The 19,460-nt window shown below is 39.2% G+C and overlaps 1 protein-coding gene across 1 annotated transcript in view; it reads right to left on the reverse strand.

The window, feature by feature from the left end:
* Positions 1-19,460, reverse strand: part of Muc16 (mucin 16, cell surface associated) — a 191,987-nt gene that overhangs the window by 104,321 nt on the left and 68,206 nt on the right. The window contains exons 8-14 of the mRNA XM_057766818.1: positions 18,867-19,039; positions 17,488-17,523; positions 17,192-17,254; positions 15,249-15,373; positions 15,061-15,128; positions 13,904-14,076; positions 13,221-13,256 (exon numbers count right to left, since the gene is read on the reverse strand). Coding sequence (XP_057622801.1) covers positions 13,221-13,256; positions 13,904-14,076; positions 15,061-15,128; positions 15,249-15,373; positions 17,192-17,254; positions 17,488-17,523; positions 18,867-19,039 — 674 coding nt within the window. The remainder of the gene's footprint in view (positions 1-13,220; positions 13,257-13,903; positions 14,077-15,060; positions 15,129-15,248; positions 15,374-17,191; positions 17,255-17,487; positions 17,524-18,866; positions 19,040-19,460) is intronic.

Consider the following 19,460-nt stretch of genomic DNA (forward strand, 5'->3'; position numbering starts at 1 on the left):
CTAAATGAATCTAAGTCACAGACAACAGAGATACCTACATACATGTTTAATGCATAACTATTCATAAAATCCGAGATAAAGAATTAGTCCCTGTAACCTCCAAGAGATGAATTGAAAAAGAAAATCTAGTATATAGATACAATTAAATATTATCTTATTATAGAGAAGAATGAAATGATGACATTTACAAAAAGGGTGGAAATGTACAACATCATGTTAAGTGAAACAAGCCACTCAAGAAGACATATATCACATATTCAATCTTATATGCAAAATCTAGATTTAAAAATAAAATTTGAAATTTATGAAATCAGAAAGTCTAATTGAAAAGAGGAAGCAGATGAGGAAAAGGATAGCAGAAGCAATGAAAGAGGCAATGAAAGGTGAATATGAGAAAAATACATGATATATACATATAAAAATGGTGACTCATCCCTTGTGACCTCAGAGGAACTCTGAATCACAGGCTGCGACTGCACAGTGTGAACCAAGACAATGGTTCAGGAGAGACCTCAGCAACACCCTGAGATACAGGCAGCAACTGCACAGAGCAGACCAAGAGCAGTTCCCTGAGATATAGATGGCAGCTGAAAGGATTGGATCAAGAGGCAAAGACACTGCCAGCACCAATTGGAGGAAGAAATGGTTAAGCATAAATACAAGAATTTATTCAACAGCCTAAAAAGCAACATGGTAACATCAGAACCCAGTGGTCATATAACAGGAAGACCTGGTCACCCTAAACCAAAGGAAGCAGAAGAAAATGATACTAAATATAACTTTAATAGGTTGATAGAGACCTTTAAGGAAGAAATGAAAAAAATCCCTTAAAGAAATCAAAAGAAAGACAAACAAAAATTGGAAGAAATCAATAAATCTCTTAATGAAACTCAAATAAAAAAGTCAAGAAAAAACAATCAAACAGGTTAAGCAAGCAGTTCAAGGCTTGAAAACTGGGCGTAGACACAGTGCAGAGACCAGCGCAGATGCGGCGGACATGGAGCAAACATGGCGGATGCGGAGTAGACGTGGCAGATGCAGGATGGTCCAAGCATGAAACAGGGAAACCCACACTGAGATCAGATCGTCCCATTACAATTAAACCAAAAGACCCATTAGATAGCATCGGTAGGAGGAGATGGGCAGGCGCCAAGGCAAGAATTCACCCAACAATCTGAAAAACGACATGAAAACCCCAGAACCCAATGATCTTACAACAGAAGGACTTGAACATCCTAACACAGAAGAAGTGGAAAAAAAATTGACTTTATGAAAGCAATAGAGTCCATTAAACAACATGTAAAAAATGCCCTTATAAGCCGGGCAGTGGTGGCGCACGCCTTTAATCTTAGCACTCGGGAGGCAGAGGCAGGCAGATCTCTGTGAGTTCGAAGTCAGCCTGGTCTACAAGAGCTAGTTCCAGGACAGGCTCCAAAACCACAGAGAAACCTTGTCTCGAAAAACCAAAACCAAAAAAAAAAAAAAAAAAAAAAAGCCCTTATAGAAATGGATGAGAAGTATAACAAAAAGTTTGAAGAAATGAGTAAATACGTAAATGATACCCTGGGAAACCAAGAAAAAGTGATCAAACAGGTAATGGAAACAGTTCAAGAATTGAAAACTGAAATCGAAGGAAGGAAGAAAAAACAAACTGAGGAAGAGCTGGATATGGAAAATCTAGGTCAACAAGCAGAGACTACAGAAACAAGCATAATCAATAGAATACAAGAGATAGAAGAAAGAATCTCAGATTCTGAGGACACCATAGAGAAAATAAATGCACTGATCAAAGAAAAACAGAAAAGCCAACAAAATCTCATCACAAAATATTCAAGAAATATAGGACACAATAAAAAGACCAAACCTAAGAATAATAGGGATAGAAGGAGAAGAGTCACAGCTCAAAGGCCCAGAAAATATTTTTAACAAAATTATGGAAGAAAACTTTTCCAACATAAAGAAAGATGTTCCTTTGAATATTCAAGAAGCATACAGAACACCAAATAGACTGGATCAAAAAAAAATCCCCTCGCCATATAATAATCAAAACACAAAATATATAGATTAAAGAATGAATATTAAGAGCTGCAAAGGAAAAAGGCCAAGTAATTTATAAAGGTAAACCAATCAGACTTACACCTGACTTCTCTATGGAAACCATGAAAGCCAGAAGGTCCTGGATAGAGGTACTGCAGAAACTAAGAGACCATGGATGCAAGCCCAAACTACTATACCCAGCCAAGCTATCGTTCACTATCAATGGAGAAAACAAAACATTCCAGGAAAGAACAAATTTAAACAATACATAGCCACAAATCAGCCCTACAGAAAGTAATAGAAGGAAAATTACAACCCAAGGAATCCAGCATTGCCAACACTGCCTACAATAACTCAGGCATCTAGCGACCCTTCACCAGCACAACTCAAAGAAGGGAAACACACAAACTCTAATACCAAAAACAATAAGAATAACCGAGTAAATAACCACTGGTCATTAATATCACTTAATATTAATGGTCTCAATTCACCTATAAAAAAGCACAGGTTAAGAGATTGGATACGAAAACAGGATCCAACATTCTGCTGTTTACAAGAAACACATCTCAACCAAAAAGACAGGTATCTACTCAGAGTAAAGGGTTGGGAATAGGTTTTTCAAGCAAATGATCCCAAGAAACAAGCAGGTGTGGCCATACGACTAATTTCTCACAAAACTGACTTCAAACTAAAATCAATCAGAAGAGATCGAGATGGACACTTTATACTCATAACAGGAACAATTCATCAGGATGGAGTCTCAATCCTGAATATCTATGCCCCTAATATAAAAGCACCCACTTATGTAAAAGAAATATTACTAGAACTCAAGGCAGACATCAAACAACACACACTAGTAGTAGGAGACTTCAACACACCTCTCTCACCAATGGACAAGTCAATCAGACAGAAACCTAATAGAGAATTAAGAGAATTATTGGAGGTAATGAAGCAAATGGACTTACCAGACATCTATAGAATACTCCACCCAAATAGGAAAGAATATACCTTCTTCTCTGCAGCTCATGGAACCTTCTCGAAAACTGACCACATACTCAGTAACAAAGGAAACCTCCACAGATACAAAAAAATATCAGTGTCCATCTGTGTCTTATCAGATCACCATGGATTAAAGCTAAAAGGCAACAACAATGCTACCCCCAGAAAGCAGACAAACTCATAGAAACTGAACAGTCAACTACTGAACCACACCTGGGTCAAGGAAGAAATTAAGAAAGAAATTAAAGTCTTCCTTGAATTTAATGAAAATAAAGAGACAACATACTCAGACCTATGGGACACTATGAAAGCAGTGCTAAGAGGAAAGTTCATAGCACTAAGTGCCCACTTAAAGAAAACGGAGAAAGCATACACTGGGGACTTAACAGCCCACCTGAAAACTCTAGAAAAAAAAGAAGCAGACGCGCCCAGGAGGAGTAGAAGCCTGGAAATAATCAAACTCAGGGTTGAAATCAACAAAATAGAAACACAGAAAACAGTCCAAAGAATCAATGGAACAAAAAGTTGGTTCTTGGAGAAAATCAACAAGATTGACAAACCCCTATGCAAACTAATTAAATGACAGAGAGAGAACACGCAAATAAATAAGATCAGAAATGAAAAGAGGGACATAACCACAGACACAGAAGAAATTCAGAGAATCATTAGATCTTACTACAAAAGCCTATATGCCACAAAACTGGAAAATGCAAAAGAAATGGACATTTTTTTAGATAAGACCATATACCAAAGTTAAACCAAGACCAGGTAAACTATCTAAATAGACCTGTTAGTCCCGAAGAATTAGAAATGGTTATCAAAAATCTCCCTTCCAAAAAAAGCCCAGGACCAGATGGTTTCAATGCAGAATTCTACCAGAACTTCCAAGAAGACCTAATACCTATACTCCTTAATGTATTTCACAATATAGAAATAAAAGAGTCATTACCAAATTCCTTTTATGAAGCTGCAGTTACCCTGATACCAAAACCACACAAAGACCCAACCAAGAAAGAGAATTACAGGCCTATCTCACTCATGAACATTGACGCAAAAATTCTCAATAAAATACTGGCAAACCGAATCTAAGAACACATTAGAAAAATTATCCATTATGATCAAGTAGGCTTCATCCCAGAGATGCAGGGCTGGTTCAACATAAGCAAATCTATCAATGTAATCCATCATATAAATAAACTGAAAAAAAAAACATATGATCATTTCATTAGATGCTGAAAAAGCATTCGACAAAATTCAACACCCCTTTATGATAAAGGTCTTGGAGAGATTAGGGATACAAGGGTCATGCCTAAAGATAATAAAAGCTATCTACAGCAAGCCGACAGCTAACATTAAATTAAATGGAGAAAAACTCAAAGCCATCCCACTAAAATCAAGAACATGACAAGGCTATCCACTCTCTCCATACCTCTTCCATATAGTGCTTGAAGTTCTAGCAATAGCAATAAGACAACATAAGGGGATCAAGGGGATTCGTATTGGAAAGAAAGAAGTTAGGCTTTCGTTATTTGCAAATGATATGATAGTATGCATAAGCGACCCCAAAAACTCTACCAAAGAACTCTTACAGCTGATAAACATCTTTAGTAATGTGGCAGGATACAAGATCAACTCCAAAAATCAGTTGCCTTCCTATACACTAAGGATAAGGAAGCAGAGAGGGAAATAAGAGAATCATCACCTTTCATGATAGCCACAAATAGCATAAAATATCTTGAGGTAACTCTGACCAAGAAAGTGAAAGATCTATTTGACAAGAACTTTAAGTCTTTGAAGAAAGAAATTGAAGAGGACACCAGAAAATGGAAGGATCTCCCTTGCTCTTGGATTGGGAGGATCAGCATAGTAAAAATGGCAATTCTACCAAAAGCAATCTATAGATTCAATGCAATCCCCATCAAAATCCCATCAAAATTCTTCACAGATCTGGAGAAGACAATAACCAACTTTATATGGAAAAACAAAAAACCCAGGATAGCCAAAACAATCTTATACAATAAAGGACTGTCTGGAGGCATTACCATCCCTGACTTCAAACTCTATTACAGAGCTACAATATTGAAAACAATTTGGTATTGGTATAAAAACAGAGAAGTCGACCAATGGAATCGAATAGAAGACCCTGACTTTAACTCATAAACCTATGAACACCTGATTTTCAATAAAGGAGCTAAAAGTATACAATCGAAAAAAGAGAGCATCTTCAACAAATTGTGCTGGCATAACTGGATGTCAATCTGTAGAAAATGTAAATAGATCCCTATCTATCACCATGCACAAAACTCAAGTCCAAATGGATTAAAGACCTCAATATCAGTCTGAACACACTGAACCTGATAAAAGAGAAAGTGGGAAGTACTCTACAACACATGGGCACAGGATACCACTTCCTACGTATAACCCCAGCAGCACAGACATTAAGGACAACATTGAATAAATGGGACCTTCTGAAACTGAGAAGCTTCTGTAAAGCAAAGGACACTGTCACTAAGACAAAAAGGCAACCTACTGACTGGGAGAAGATCTTCATCAACCCTGCAACTGACAAACGTCTGATCTCCAAAATATATAAAGAACTCAAGAAACTAGACTGTAAAATGCTAATTAACCCAATTATAATATGAGGCACTGAGCTGAACAGAGAATTCTCAACAGAAGAAGTTCAAATGGCCAAAAGACACTTAAGGTCATGCTCACCCTCCTTAGCAATCAGGGAAATGCAAATCAAAACAACTTTGTGATACCATCTTACTCCTGTCAGAATAGCTAAAATCAAAAACACCAATGATAGCCTTTGCTGGAGAGGTTGTGGAGAAAGGGGTACACTCATCCATTGCTGGTGGGAATGCAAACTTGTGCAACCACTTTGGAAAGCAGTTTGGTGGTTTCTCAGGAAATTCGGGATCATCCTACCCCTGGACCCAGCAATACCACTCTTGGGAATATACCCAAGAGATGCCCTATCATACAACAAAAGTATATGCTCAACTATGTTTATAGCAGCATTGTTTGTAATAGCCAGAACCTGGAAACAACCTAGACGCCCATCAATGGAAGAATGAATGAAGAAAGTATGGAATATATACATATTAGAGTACTACTCAGCTGTAAAAAGCAATGACTTCTTGAATTTTGCATGTAAATGGACGGAAATAGAAAACAGTATCCTGAGTGAGGTAAGCCAGACCCAAAAAGAGGAACATGGGATGTACTCACTCATATTTGGTTTCTAGCCATAAATAAATGATATTGAGCCTATAATTCGTGATCCTAGAGAAGCTAAATAAGAAGGTGAACCCACAGAAAAACATATAGTCCATCCTCCTAGATATTAACCTTCATCAGGCGATGAAAGGAGACAGAGACAGGGACCCACATTGGAGCACCGAACTGAAATCCCAAGGTCCAAATCAGGAGCAGAAGGAGAGAGAGCACGAACAAGGAACTCAGGACCGCGAGGGGTGCACCCACACACTGAGACAATGGGGATGTTCTATCGGGAACTCACCAAGGCCAGCTGGCCTGGGTCTGAAAAAGCATGGGATAAAACCGGACTCGCTAAACACAGTGGACAATGAGGACTACTGAGAACTCAAGAATAATGGCACTGGGTTTTGATCCTACTGCACGTACTGGCTTTGTGGGAGCCTAGGTAGTTTGGATGCTCACCTTACTAGACCTGGAAGGAGGTGGGTGGTCCTTGGACTTCCCACAAGGCAGGGAACCCTGATTGCTCTTAGGGCTGACGAGGGAGGGGAACTTGATTGGGGAAGGGGGAGGGAAATGAGAGGCGGTGGTGGGGAGGAGGCAGAAATCTTTAATAAATAAATAAATAAAAATAAAATGAAAAAAAGAGTTAAAAACTAAAACAGATGCAATAAAGAAAACACAAACAGAGGGAATTCTGGCTATGGAAATCTGGTTAAACAAATAGGAACTGCCAATACAAACATAACCAACAGAATACAACAGATGGAACAGAGAAGTTACTATAGAGAAAATAGGTTCATCAGTCAAAGAAAATGTTAAATCCAACAAATTCTCAACACAAAACATTCTGGAAATCTGGGACACCATGAAAAGACCAAACCTAAGAACAATACAGGTAGAAGAAGGAGAATTCCAGCTCAAAGGCACAGAAAATATATTCAACAAAATCATAGAAGAAAGCTTTTCAAACCTAAAGAAGGATATGCATATGAAGGTACAAGAAGCTTACAGAAGAAAAAAAACAAAGTGGACAAAAAAGTCCCCTAGTATATAATAATGAAAACACTAAATATACAGAATAAAGAAAAAATATGAAGAGCTGCAAAGCAAAAAGATCAAGTAACCTATAAAGGCAGACCAAACAGAATTATACCTGACTTCTCAATGGAAACCATGAAACCATGAAAGTTAGAAACTCCTGGACAGATATGATGCAGACACTAAGAGATCCCGGGTGCAAGCCCAGACTACTATACCTGGCAAAGCTTTCAATCGCCATAGATGGAGAAAACAAGGTACTCCATGACAAAACCAGATTTAAACAATACCGTTCCACAAATCCAGCCCTACAGAAAGTACTAGAAGGAAAACTCCAACCTAAGAAAGCTAACTGCACCCACAAAAACACAGGCAACAGATAACCTCACATCAGCAAACCATAAAGAAGGGAAACACACAAACACTACCACCAAAAATTAACAGGAATTAGCAATTACTTAATATCTCTCAATATCAATGGACTAAATTCACCCATAAAAAGACACAGGCTAAGAGAATGGATATGAAAGCAGGATCCATCCTTCTGCTGTACACAAGAAACACACCTCAACCTCAGACAGACATTACCTCAGAGTAAAGGGTTGGGAAAAGATTTTCCAATCAAATGGACCTAAGAAACAAGTGGATGTAACTCTCCTAATATCTAACAAAATAGACTTCAAACTAAAATCAATCAGAAGATATGGAGAAGGACACTTTATACTCAAACAGGAAAAATCCATCAAGATGAAGTCTCAATCCTGAACATATATATCCCAATAAAAGATCATCCACAAATGTAAAAGAAACATTACTAAAGCTTAAATAGCACATCAAACCCCAAACACTAATAGTAGGAGACTTCAACACCCCCCTCTAACCAATGGTTAGGTCAACCAGACAGATACTTAAGAAAGAAGTAAGAGAACTAACAGATGTCATGACTCAAATGGATTTAACAGACATCTACAGCACATTCCACCAAAACACAAAAGAATATCCCTTCTTCTCAGCACCTCATGGAATCTTCTCTAAAATTGAGTACATATTTAGTAACAAAGCAAAAAATAGGAATAACCCCCTGTATCTTATCAGATCTCCATGGTTTAAAGTTAGAATTTAACAACATTAATCTCAGAAAGCCTACAAACTCGTGGGAATTAAACAGTGCTATTTTGAACCATCTCTAGGTCAAAAATGAATAAAGAAATTAAAGACTTCCTACAATTCAACGAAAATGAAGGCACAACATATCCAAACCTATGGGACACTATGAAAGCAGTGACTAGAGGAAAGTTCATAGCACTAAGTGCCTGAATAAAAAAATGGAGAAAGCTCACATTAGTGACTTAACAGCACACTTGAAAGCTCTAGAACAAAAAGAAGCAGACTCACCAAGGACTGGAAATAATCAAACTGAGGGCTGAAATCAACAAAATAGAAACACAGAAAACAATCCAAAGAATCAATGAAACAAAGAGCTGGTTCTTTGAGAAAAGCAACAAGATAGACAGACTCTTATCCAAACTAATCAAAAGGCAGTGAGAAAACATTCAAGTTAACACAATCAGATATGAAAAGGGAGAAATAACAACAAACACTGAGGAAATCCAGAGAATCATTAGGTCATACTATGAAAACCTGTACTCAAAAAAAAAAAAAAAAAAAAAAAAAAAGGAAAATGTAAAAGAAATGGACAATTTTTGGATAGGTACCACATGCCAAAATTAAATAAAGACCAGGTGAACAATTTAAATAGATATATAATCTCCAAGAAATTGAAACAGACATCAGAAGTGACCCAACCAAACGAAGCCAAGGGTCAGATGATTTCAGTACATAATTCTACCAGAACTCCAACCAAAGAATGAATAAAAAAATTCTGTGGTACATTTACACAATGGAGTACTACTCAGCAGTAAAAAAAATAATGACAACTTGAAATTTACAAATAGAAAACATCATATTGAGTGAGGTAACCCAGACCCAGACAGACAAATATCATATGCACTCACTTATAAGTGGCTTTTAGACATAAAGCAAAGAAAACCAGGCTACAATTCATAATCCCAGAGAACCTAGACAACAAAGGAGACCCTATGAGAGACATATATAGATCTAATTTACATGGGAAGTAGAAAGAGATAGGATCTTTTGAGTAAATTGGGAACATAGGAACCATGGGGGGGGGGAACAGAGAAAAATATATAGCTCAATAAAAACAACACAATATAAAATAAAATAAATTTTAAAAATGGTGTATAGTTCTAAACAGAGATTCTCAACAGAAGAATCTCAAATGACTGAAAGAAACTTAAAGAAATGTTGAAATTTCTTAGCCATCAGGGAAATGAAAATCAAAACGACTCTGAGATACCATTTTAAACCTGTCAAAATGGCTAAGATCAAAGACATCAATGATAGCTTATGTTGGAGAGGATGCAGAATAAGAACACTCTTCCATTGCTGGTGGAAATGCAAACTTGTACAAGCAGTCTGGAAATTAATATGGCGGTTTCTCAGAAAATTGAGAATCAACCTACTGCATGACTCAGCAATACCACTCTTGGGCATTTACCCAAAGGATGCTCTGTTCAACTATGTTCATAGCACCATTATTCATAACAGTCAAAACCTAGAAAAAACAGATGCCACTCAACTGAAGAATGGATAAAGAAAATGTGGTACACTTACACAATGGAGTACTACTCAGTGGTTAAAACAAAACAAAGCAAAACAAAAATAAACCCCATGACATCTTGAAATTTGCATGTGAATGGCTAGAACTAGAAAAAAAGCCACCCTGAGTGAGGTAACCCAGACCCAGAAAGATGAGCATCCTATAAACCAACTCACAGGTTAATACCGGTTGTAAAGCAAAGGATAAGGAGCTTATAGTCCATGACCCCAGAGAAGCTAAGTAACAAGGAGAACCCTAAGAGAAACATACATAGATTCCCCTGGGAAGAGGAAATAGGCAAGATCGCCTGACAAAATTGGGAGCATGGGAATTGGGGGAGAAAGGAAGGTAGAAGGAGAGGAGGAGAGAAGGCAAGGAGGAGGAGAACTCTAGGGAAAGGGATGGTAGAGATGGGAGAAGAACAGAGAGGGAGAGCAAGTAGATATTTTGATTGAGGGAGCAAAAAACCTGACACTAAAGAAATTCCCAGGAAACCACAAGGATGACCCCAGCTAAGCCCCTAAGCAGTAGTGGAGAGGGTGCCCAAACTGGCCTTGCCCTGTAGTCAGATTGAGGTCTATCTTAAATGTCATCATAGAATCTTCATCAGCAACTGATGGAAGCAAATACAGAGACCCAGAGCAGAGCACTGAACTGAGCTCCCAAAGTCTTGATGAAGAGTGGGAGTATTAAGAATATGAGCAAAGAGGTCACAACTCTTTTAATTTAATTTGGCTATACCCACTGAAAAAGCTTATCTGAGCTAATGGTAGCCTACAAACTTCAGCCTGACAAGGAGAAAACCAGCATAGGACCAAACTAGGCCCTCTGAACACCCGTGAGAGTTGTAAGGGTGGTGCAGACTGTGGGTCCCCTGGCAGTGAGCCCAAGATTTATTCACTTTGCTTGTTCTCATTTTTTGGAACCCATTCTCTTTGGAGTGATCCCTTGCTCATCCTAGATTTAGTGGAGAAGGTCTTGGTCCTGCCTCATAGCAATGTGCTAGACTTTTTTACTCCCCATGGGAAGCCTTACCCTCTCTGAGGAGTGGAGGGGTCTAGAATGGGGGGATGGCATGGGGGGAATTGGAGGGAGAGGGAGGAGGAGAGAGAGTAGAAACTGGATTTGGCATGTAAAATGAGAAAAGATAGTTATTTTAAAAAATTAAATTAAAAGAAAAGGAAGAAAAGAAAACAGCATAGTGAAACCAACTGTTTTATATAGCTAATATATGCTGACTTTAGAAAATGAGTAATAAAAGTCTTTCTATACCTATATTGTCTGTAAAGTTTTCTCTAAAAGAATATGAAATACAACTAGTTAGGTTAGTAGTATAATATTGAATAGCATCCAGTATTTAGGTCAGGGATTATTTTTCAGCTTTGCTGGCACCATGATCCTCATTATCATCTTCACCACCATTGCTTTTGCAATCACTGTTATTATTGACATCATGTTCATCATTACTATCCTACATCAGTATTATCAACATTGTCATCATTGTTATCAACATCATCATCAACACCATTATTATAATAACATAACCACTATAGTCTATGCTTTCTTCAAAACTACCACCACCATTACCACAAACACTATTAGCACTAACACCATTATTAATACCACCAATACAATCACTGTCATCATCACCACCACCATCACTAAACATGGTCATCCTACTATAACCAGCATTACTCATACTGTCTTCATCAATATAATCATTAACACCATCACTACCAACTCCATCTCTGTTTTTAACACCACCATCATTAGACTCACCACCACCATTATTAACACTATCACTACCAACTCCATCATCTTCATTACCACCATTATCATCAATATCACTGTCATTAGCAGGATCATCACCCTCATCATTAGCCCAACCACCACTAATACCATCATCATCATTATCATCACTATCATTCAACACGATCTTCACTATCATCAATCCTATCATCAGCATCACCAATATCACCATTGTAGCTATCATTAGCATCATAAAAATACCATTATCATTATCAACACTACCTTAGTATTAATTATCATATCATTACTGTCACAATATTACACTTTTAATACCACCACCATCACTACCACCATTATTACCGTCATCAGCATGATTACTGCCATCAACACTGTGAATAACACCATCACTATTAACACTATGTGCTGTGAGACAACACTCTGTACCCTGTCACTTGTATTTTAAATAATGCTGATTGGCCAGTAGCTAGCCAGGAAATATAGGCTGGTAGACCAGGCAGGAAGTAGAGGCGGGGCAAAGAGAACAAGAGAATTCCGGGAAGAGGAAAAGTCAGTCTGCAGTCATCACCCAGATAGAGATGAAGCCAGACACTGAGCAAGAAAGATGTGACTGCCTCACCGAGAAAAGTACCAAGTCACATGGCTAACATAGACAAGTATTATGGGCTAATATAAGTTATAAGAGTTAATAAGAAGCCTGAGCTAATAGGTCAATCAGTGTATTTAGACCTCTGTGTGATTTCTTTGGGACTTAACAACTGCAGGAACTGGGCAGAACAGTAACTTCAGTCAACAACTATGAACACCAACATCAACACTATCGAAATTGCCATAAAACTATAAATTCTGAGGGCATGTACTTTTTTGTGATTAGCCGTATGCCTCCTCGTGTATGGCACAGGTTAGGTGGTCAATGGAGGTTGTTAGTTGATGAAACTGCTAGATCTAATATAACAGCTCATCTTTCAGTGCATAATATTAGAAGTAGTGGTATGTCTCCTAGTGTCTGGCACAGGTTAGGTGGTCAATAAAGGTTGTTAGTTGATGAAATTGCTGGATTTACTATGACATCCCATCTTTCAGTAACTAATATTAGAAACACTGATACTGTCAAGCTCCTTCTAAGATAGGTGCCACACACTGGTACATACCTGTGGTTCTGGGGAAGGAGTGATCTCCAGAGGTTCCCAGGTTTGCTGCAGTAGTCCCAGGAGCTAAAAAGAAACCATCATTAGTGGAAAAGCAAGGCACTCTCATAGCAGAAATGTCAGAAAAGAGAGAGGAGTTATGTAATTTTTTTGCACACAAAGCTTGAACTGAGACTATCTTGGAAGTGCGGACAGAGAAGGAAATCAATAACTGCCCTCCCAGATCCCTTGCTCCAGTCAAACAGAGGCATTAGGAGGGGTCAGCTTCTGCTTTGCTTGGTGTAGGATTGGAGTCACTGAAACATCTGTTGAATACTCACTGCTGCTGATAAGTGCAGAGCTCTGATGGGTGAAACCTGCAGTAACAACAGAGGATAAGAGAGGGTCAGGGTTGAGAGAGGGAAATGTACTCCTGTGGTTCGCATTCACAGTCCCTGGGACTCAAACAATCATTCCCAAGCTGGTGGCACAGCTTTGGGAGGCTGCAAAATCTCAGGGACATGGAACCTAGTTGGTGGTCATAAATGATCAATGGTGGCCTTTTAAAGACATATGACACTGAGTTCTGGTTTAGAATCTGTGCTTTCTGATCTGTAACAAACAACACTGTGAGCTAGCACTGCTGTGGAGGAACTGTTTCAAAAACCATAAATGCCCTCCATGATGGATTGTCCCTTATAAAGCTAGGAGCCAAAATAAATCTATCTCTACTTCAGTTGCTTCTGTCAGGCGTCTGTAATGAGAAAAGTAACTGACACAAGTACCAGAGAGAATTAAGGATACATATAATGGATTGGGATTCCTGAAGTGAGGCATATCAGAGACTCACTATCAGGTAAGGGTGAGGTCAGTTCACACCGAGGAACAAATGAAATCCCAGTTTGAGCCAGCACCTACTGAGCACATGGCTAAGCCCTTAAGAGCCAGGCAGGGAGGGTGACCAAAGCTGGAGAGCAGATACTGCCAATCTAAGAAGAAACTCCAGTCACATCCAGATGCTTACCATTAACGTAGAGACTGTCCCTATCCAGGGTGTAGGGATCCAGTCTGGTGACACCATGAGTCAACCCATTCAGCTCCCAGTATAGCTGCTCCCTGTCCAATCTATGGCCTTTGGGGTCAGGGTGATATGTGCAGATGGCATCCACTGTGATGGCTGTTCTGTCTTTCTTAGACCTGGATAAGTATAAAACATAGTTGGGGTAGCTCTGCCTCCTATTCTTTGTTCTGTCCTCTCTCTTTCTGACAGCTCCTTGTAGTAGGAGGCCCAACTACAGCTCCTAACTCAAAACAATTAGGAAATTCTAACAAGGAAGTTGCCTTGGGGAAAATAAACACCATAACCAATAGCTAGGATCACAAGGACAGCCGTCTTTGTACATTGCAGAGGAGGCCTCTTCAAATGTGTGACAGACAAAAAGAGGGTAGTGCTGATAGGGGTTAGAAATCCCCATGATAGCTATCCATAGGATAGCTGAGTCTTGTCACTGATTCTGACAGACATGAGCTTCTGAGAGCCAAGCTCTAATGAGCAGAAGTGGCCTCAGATGAGATGGCCGTAACATTGTACTTAAGAGATCTGGCATTCAGAAGGCTAACGTTAGTTACCTCAGGTCCTATGGAACACTAGGTCTGGAGATTTCTAAGGGGAACATAGCTCTTATATTATTGGGAAGAGATGTCTGTTTTTGGATCTGTCTAACATTAGAAAACCTCAATGTTTTACACACACACACACACACACACAATTAGAGAAGAAACCCAACCTCACATTGGCAGATTCCAAGCATGTACTCTATATTTCCTCTATATTCTAGTCCCACCGTGGTGAATTCTAAGCAGGCATTCTGTCGCTGAGCAACATCTCCATTCTTCCTTTTTTAAAATTTGTTATATATATTACAAGGTGTCAGTGAGTTTTATCAGCGGTCTGGGCTTGAACTTGCTAACTTGCTGCTTCTGAGGCTGTTTCCTGTGCTGTTTCATAAGGCTAAAATAATCTCTTGAATAGTCGGGATGACAGATCTGCCCCATCATCATGGTATTGTTAAGATTTCATAGTCAGACTGTGGTGATTGTAAATACAGCCAAACAGTTGGGAAGCCCACTGCTCAGTTCCATCCACCCATTCGGCTGAGTTTGCATTGGGGATAAACCTACCTGAGTGATACTAGTGTGCAGCCTGTGTAGAGGGATCCCAGACTGCTGGTCTTGAACAGGGATTTGAGCTGAGAGAAAGGAGAGGGGAAATAAGAATGAACAAGGGGGCAAAGCCAGAAAGAGCTGTGACCCAGGTGACAGGAGCATGGTCAGAGAAAAGTGGGGCTAAGATGCAATGGGCCCCTCACCAGATACTGGAGGACTCTCTCCAGAGTGTTGAAATTCTTGGAGCCATGGTATAGCATGTCTTCCTTGAACTCCAGGTTAGTGATGGTGAAGTTGAGCGTGAACTGTGCATAAACAGGAGTAGCCACTGCAATGAGAGTGGAGAAAGGGTCATGTGTAGGATACACTTTGTCTTACCTCTAAGGAATCTTCTGAGGATCTTGTTTCAAACAGGAAATCAGGTCATGGGACCTAGGACAGGAAGACCAGAAGCCTCCTTAAGAAACAAGGTACACATTGGTCATATTTGGTCATATTTAGCAACTATGTTGCTTTTTCACTTTCAAATAGGTAGAGATTTAGGAGCACAGTTCTCAAGAGTGCCAAATGTTGAGGCAAAGGAAGGCTTTGAGATGGTGAAAGTACAATGCTAAGATGAACTCTAACTGTATAGATATGAACAGAGCTACTGAACTCTGGCAGAGTGTGTCACAGACACAGGAGAAAGTACTTATGTAAGTGTGTGAACCAGGCTAACTGACTAGGAATTGAGGTTCAACCCCTACAAGCTCCCATCAAAGGCTAAAAAAACAAACTCAGAGAAGTTTCATGGCTTGGAGAAACAGAACATGAAAAGCTGGTAATTGAAGTAGATTCAATATTTAACAAACATTTTGAACATCAACCTAACTGCATCCTTTAGAGAAGCCTTCTCTCACAAGTTCAACCGTGTCATTCTCAGAACTTGTCTTTTGGTGAATACTGAAGCCTCTATAGACTTTCTTATCATGGTTATAGGACAGTGCTGAGTTAGAGTTAGTTTCAAAAGATCCCTGACACCATCACTAGCCATACATCTGTGAATATGTTTACTGCCATCCACTCTAAATAAGGAGAAGCAAAATGTATAAGGAAATTATAAAGGCTAGATGATTGTGTGTAAGTAACAAAGGAGATCACAATAGGCAAAGGTAGAAACACTGCAAGTTAGAGGCCAGTCTGGGCTGCACAGTAAGATCATGTATGAAAATTAAAGGGGCGGGGGTAATGAAATATGGGTATAAGTGGTAGAATACTTGCCTAGGAGAGACTAAAATCCCTCAAGGACATTGGGATGAGTAGAAAAATAAGCTGATCCCAAAAGTCATACCTTGTATTTTTTCATTTATGTAATGAAATACATAATAATAATTCAAGACAATATTACTACAGAGAAGGAAAATATATCAGTGATTCCTAATGGTCGGATTGGTGGGAAGACGCTTTTGTGAGGATTGAGCAGTTCTAGACCTTAATTGTGGTAGTGGCTTTAGGACTCTGTTCACGTGATAAAATGCTATAAAAATACGTGCATAAATAAGTGCTTATATAACTATTACCCACTCAGCTTTACTTGTCAACTTGACACCTCCTAGAACAGTGGTTCTCAACCTTTCTAATGCTGCGACCTTTTAACAGAGTTCCTCATGTTGTGGTGACCCCCAACCATAAAATTATTTTCATTGCACTGACATCTGGTGGTTCACAAATGCTTACAGCTCCAACTATTGCGTATCAGACACTCTCTTCTGGCCTCTGTGGCCAGCTGCACATGCATGGCATAACTCATATAGATACATACATTGTCACAAAAATAAAATTAAAATAAATCCAAGTCCTGGGCTTGGGCACGTGACGTAAGCATTCTACTACCAAGCTACAAGTGGTAAGATTTAAAAAGTGACCTTTTAAATCTTAGTGTTTTAAAGAAATGCCTCATTTGGTGGTTGGAAAAACTAAGGTACTGAGAGGATAAACAAGTTATCTGAGATTGATACGGAGGAAAATTTGAGAATAGCTCTTGAGAAATGCACAGAACAGGAGCACCATTAACATTCTAGGTTTCCTCAATCATCTCCCCAAGGTTCTATCTATGAAACTGGGATAGTTGACTTCCTAGAAGGAGTAGCAGAGAGAAATGACCTACCTGTGGAGAGGTTAGGTTGTGCAGTAGAGGTTCCTGTGAAAGACCGAGATGACGTCATAGGAGCTGAGGAGAAATTGACTAGAGTAAAAAATGATATTTGAGGTAATGCATGAATGTTACAAGAGAGCATCTTTGCTCTCCAAATCAGGCCATAAATATATATATGATGGTGTTAATGACAGTCGAGCCTTTAATTTATTTTTTCTTCTCTATGACCTTGTATTCAGTAAGACATGGATCAGTTACTGTTCCCACAGGGTGTAGTGAACACAATCATCAGACTTTTAAATACTCACTGTTGGAAGTGGGAGCAGAGGTTCGGTGGGTAAAATCTACAACGAGAAAAGGAGAGAATCAGGATGTAAGGACAGAAATATGTATGATATAGCTGAGGTCCATCAGCCCCATTTCCAGCCGAGATTTCAAGTCTGTACAGTCGAGCACTTAGAATTCAAGTGTTATTGGCTGAACAGTGGTAGCACATGCCTTCAATCCCAGCACTCCAGGGGCAGAGACAGGAGACTCTCTATGAGTTCCAGGTCAGCTTGATCTATAGAGTGAGTTCCTGAACAGCCATGGCTACACAGAGAGATGAGAAACCTTGTCTCAAAACAAACAAACAAACAAACAAACACACAACCTCCAAAAACAAAGAACAAAGATAAAATCTAAGTGTCATCAAGAGAACAGTCACAGTTCTCATGGATTTACAGTTTAAACACATTCCAATTTCTACCACATAAGTTTGTAAATTGCTATTTTTCAGAGTGCATACAGAAAAGGATGAAAGATTCAACTTCTTGCTTTTGTTTTGTTTGAGATGGAGTCATTGTTTTATTTGAGATAGAGTTGTAGTTTGTAGCCCAGGCAGGTCTTGAATTCTGGATGTAACCCAGGCTGAGCACAAACTTGCAGAAAACCTCCCATCTCACCTTTTAAGTGCTGATTGCAAACAGGGGCCACCTCACCTGGTAAATGCTTCTTGTTTCTACTTTTGCTTCTTCTCCTTCACTCCCCTATTCATTGCCCTTCTCCCCTTCTTCCTTATAGTACTGGAGCTCAAACCATGACCCTGAACATACCAGGCATACTCAAAGCTTACAGCTCAGTATGAAACTTTTAAAATGAAAGCCTCTAATGAAGGAAGTAGAGCTCAGAGAATATGGCCTGATGCATAGCAAGCATGGTAGAGAAATTTTAGCTCTGCATAGATATAACATAGATAGGTACAGATTACATACCACTAACCCCAGTGCTCAGGAGAGGCTGAAGCAGGAGACTCATCAGTTTGAGGATAGACTGGGTTACATGGTTAATTCTAGGACAGTCTCAGTCACATAGCAAGACTTACCTCAAAATAAAACAAAACAAAGCAAAACAAAACAATAAACACCCCTAGACTTGAACCACTACTGAACGACAATAGGCTTCAGTCAGATGTGGTTTTTGATGTGGATAGAGGAAAGCTTCTGTTAGAAACGTGTTCAAATAATGCCTTGGTTATGAAGAGATACAGGGAAATGAGAATGACTTGAAGACTCAAAGTTTGTGTGTCAGCCGCACATTGTTGCTCAGGTTGACGTTGACATATAGGAAGAGTTTTGTGACCAGAGAGCCCACTTATCTTAGGGTAACATTCTCATCTTCAGCTTATGGATTGTAAGAAGATGCTCACCATTGATGTATAGACTCTCCTTTTCTAGAGTGAAGGATCCTAGCTTGGTAACACCCTGGGTATTATGGCTCACTTCCCAGTACAGCTTCTCTCTGTCCAGCTTATGGCCCATAGGATCAGAATGGTAAGTGCAGACAGCATCCACTCCAGTGGCTGTTCTTTCTCTCTTAGACCTGGGAAAGGAAAGGAGACAGAGAGATGGAGATGGAAACTCCAAGCTGATTCTAGGAAACCTTCATTGAGGGAGAAGAAAAGGGGACACTACTGATGAACAATTAGTGGTCGTAGTGCCAGGAGAATACAATTAATAACAGAGCTAAGGTCCTTGGAAAAAAGACAGAATTAAACATGCCAGCATTTGTGCTATCCTTTTACATGACATCTATAACATGACTCCCATGCTCTACTAACAGAAATGTGACAATGGAGGTGGGAAAAGAAGTCTGAAAATAAGGTAACAGAAAGCAATTTCAATTGGCTTAACTCCTATTCAACCATTGCACAAAGCCAGATATGTTTCTCCACATCTCTATGGCTCATTTTTGTGTGTGAAATGAATCAAGAGTTTCAGAACTGTGATGGTTAGTTTTAAAT

This window comes from Chionomys nivalis, chromosome 4 (assembly GCF_950005125.1).
Source record: "Chionomys nivalis chromosome 4, mChiNiv1.1, whole genome shotgun sequence".
Taxonomy (NCBI): Eukaryota; Metazoa; Chordata; class Mammalia; order Rodentia; family Cricetidae; genus Chionomys; species Chionomys nivalis.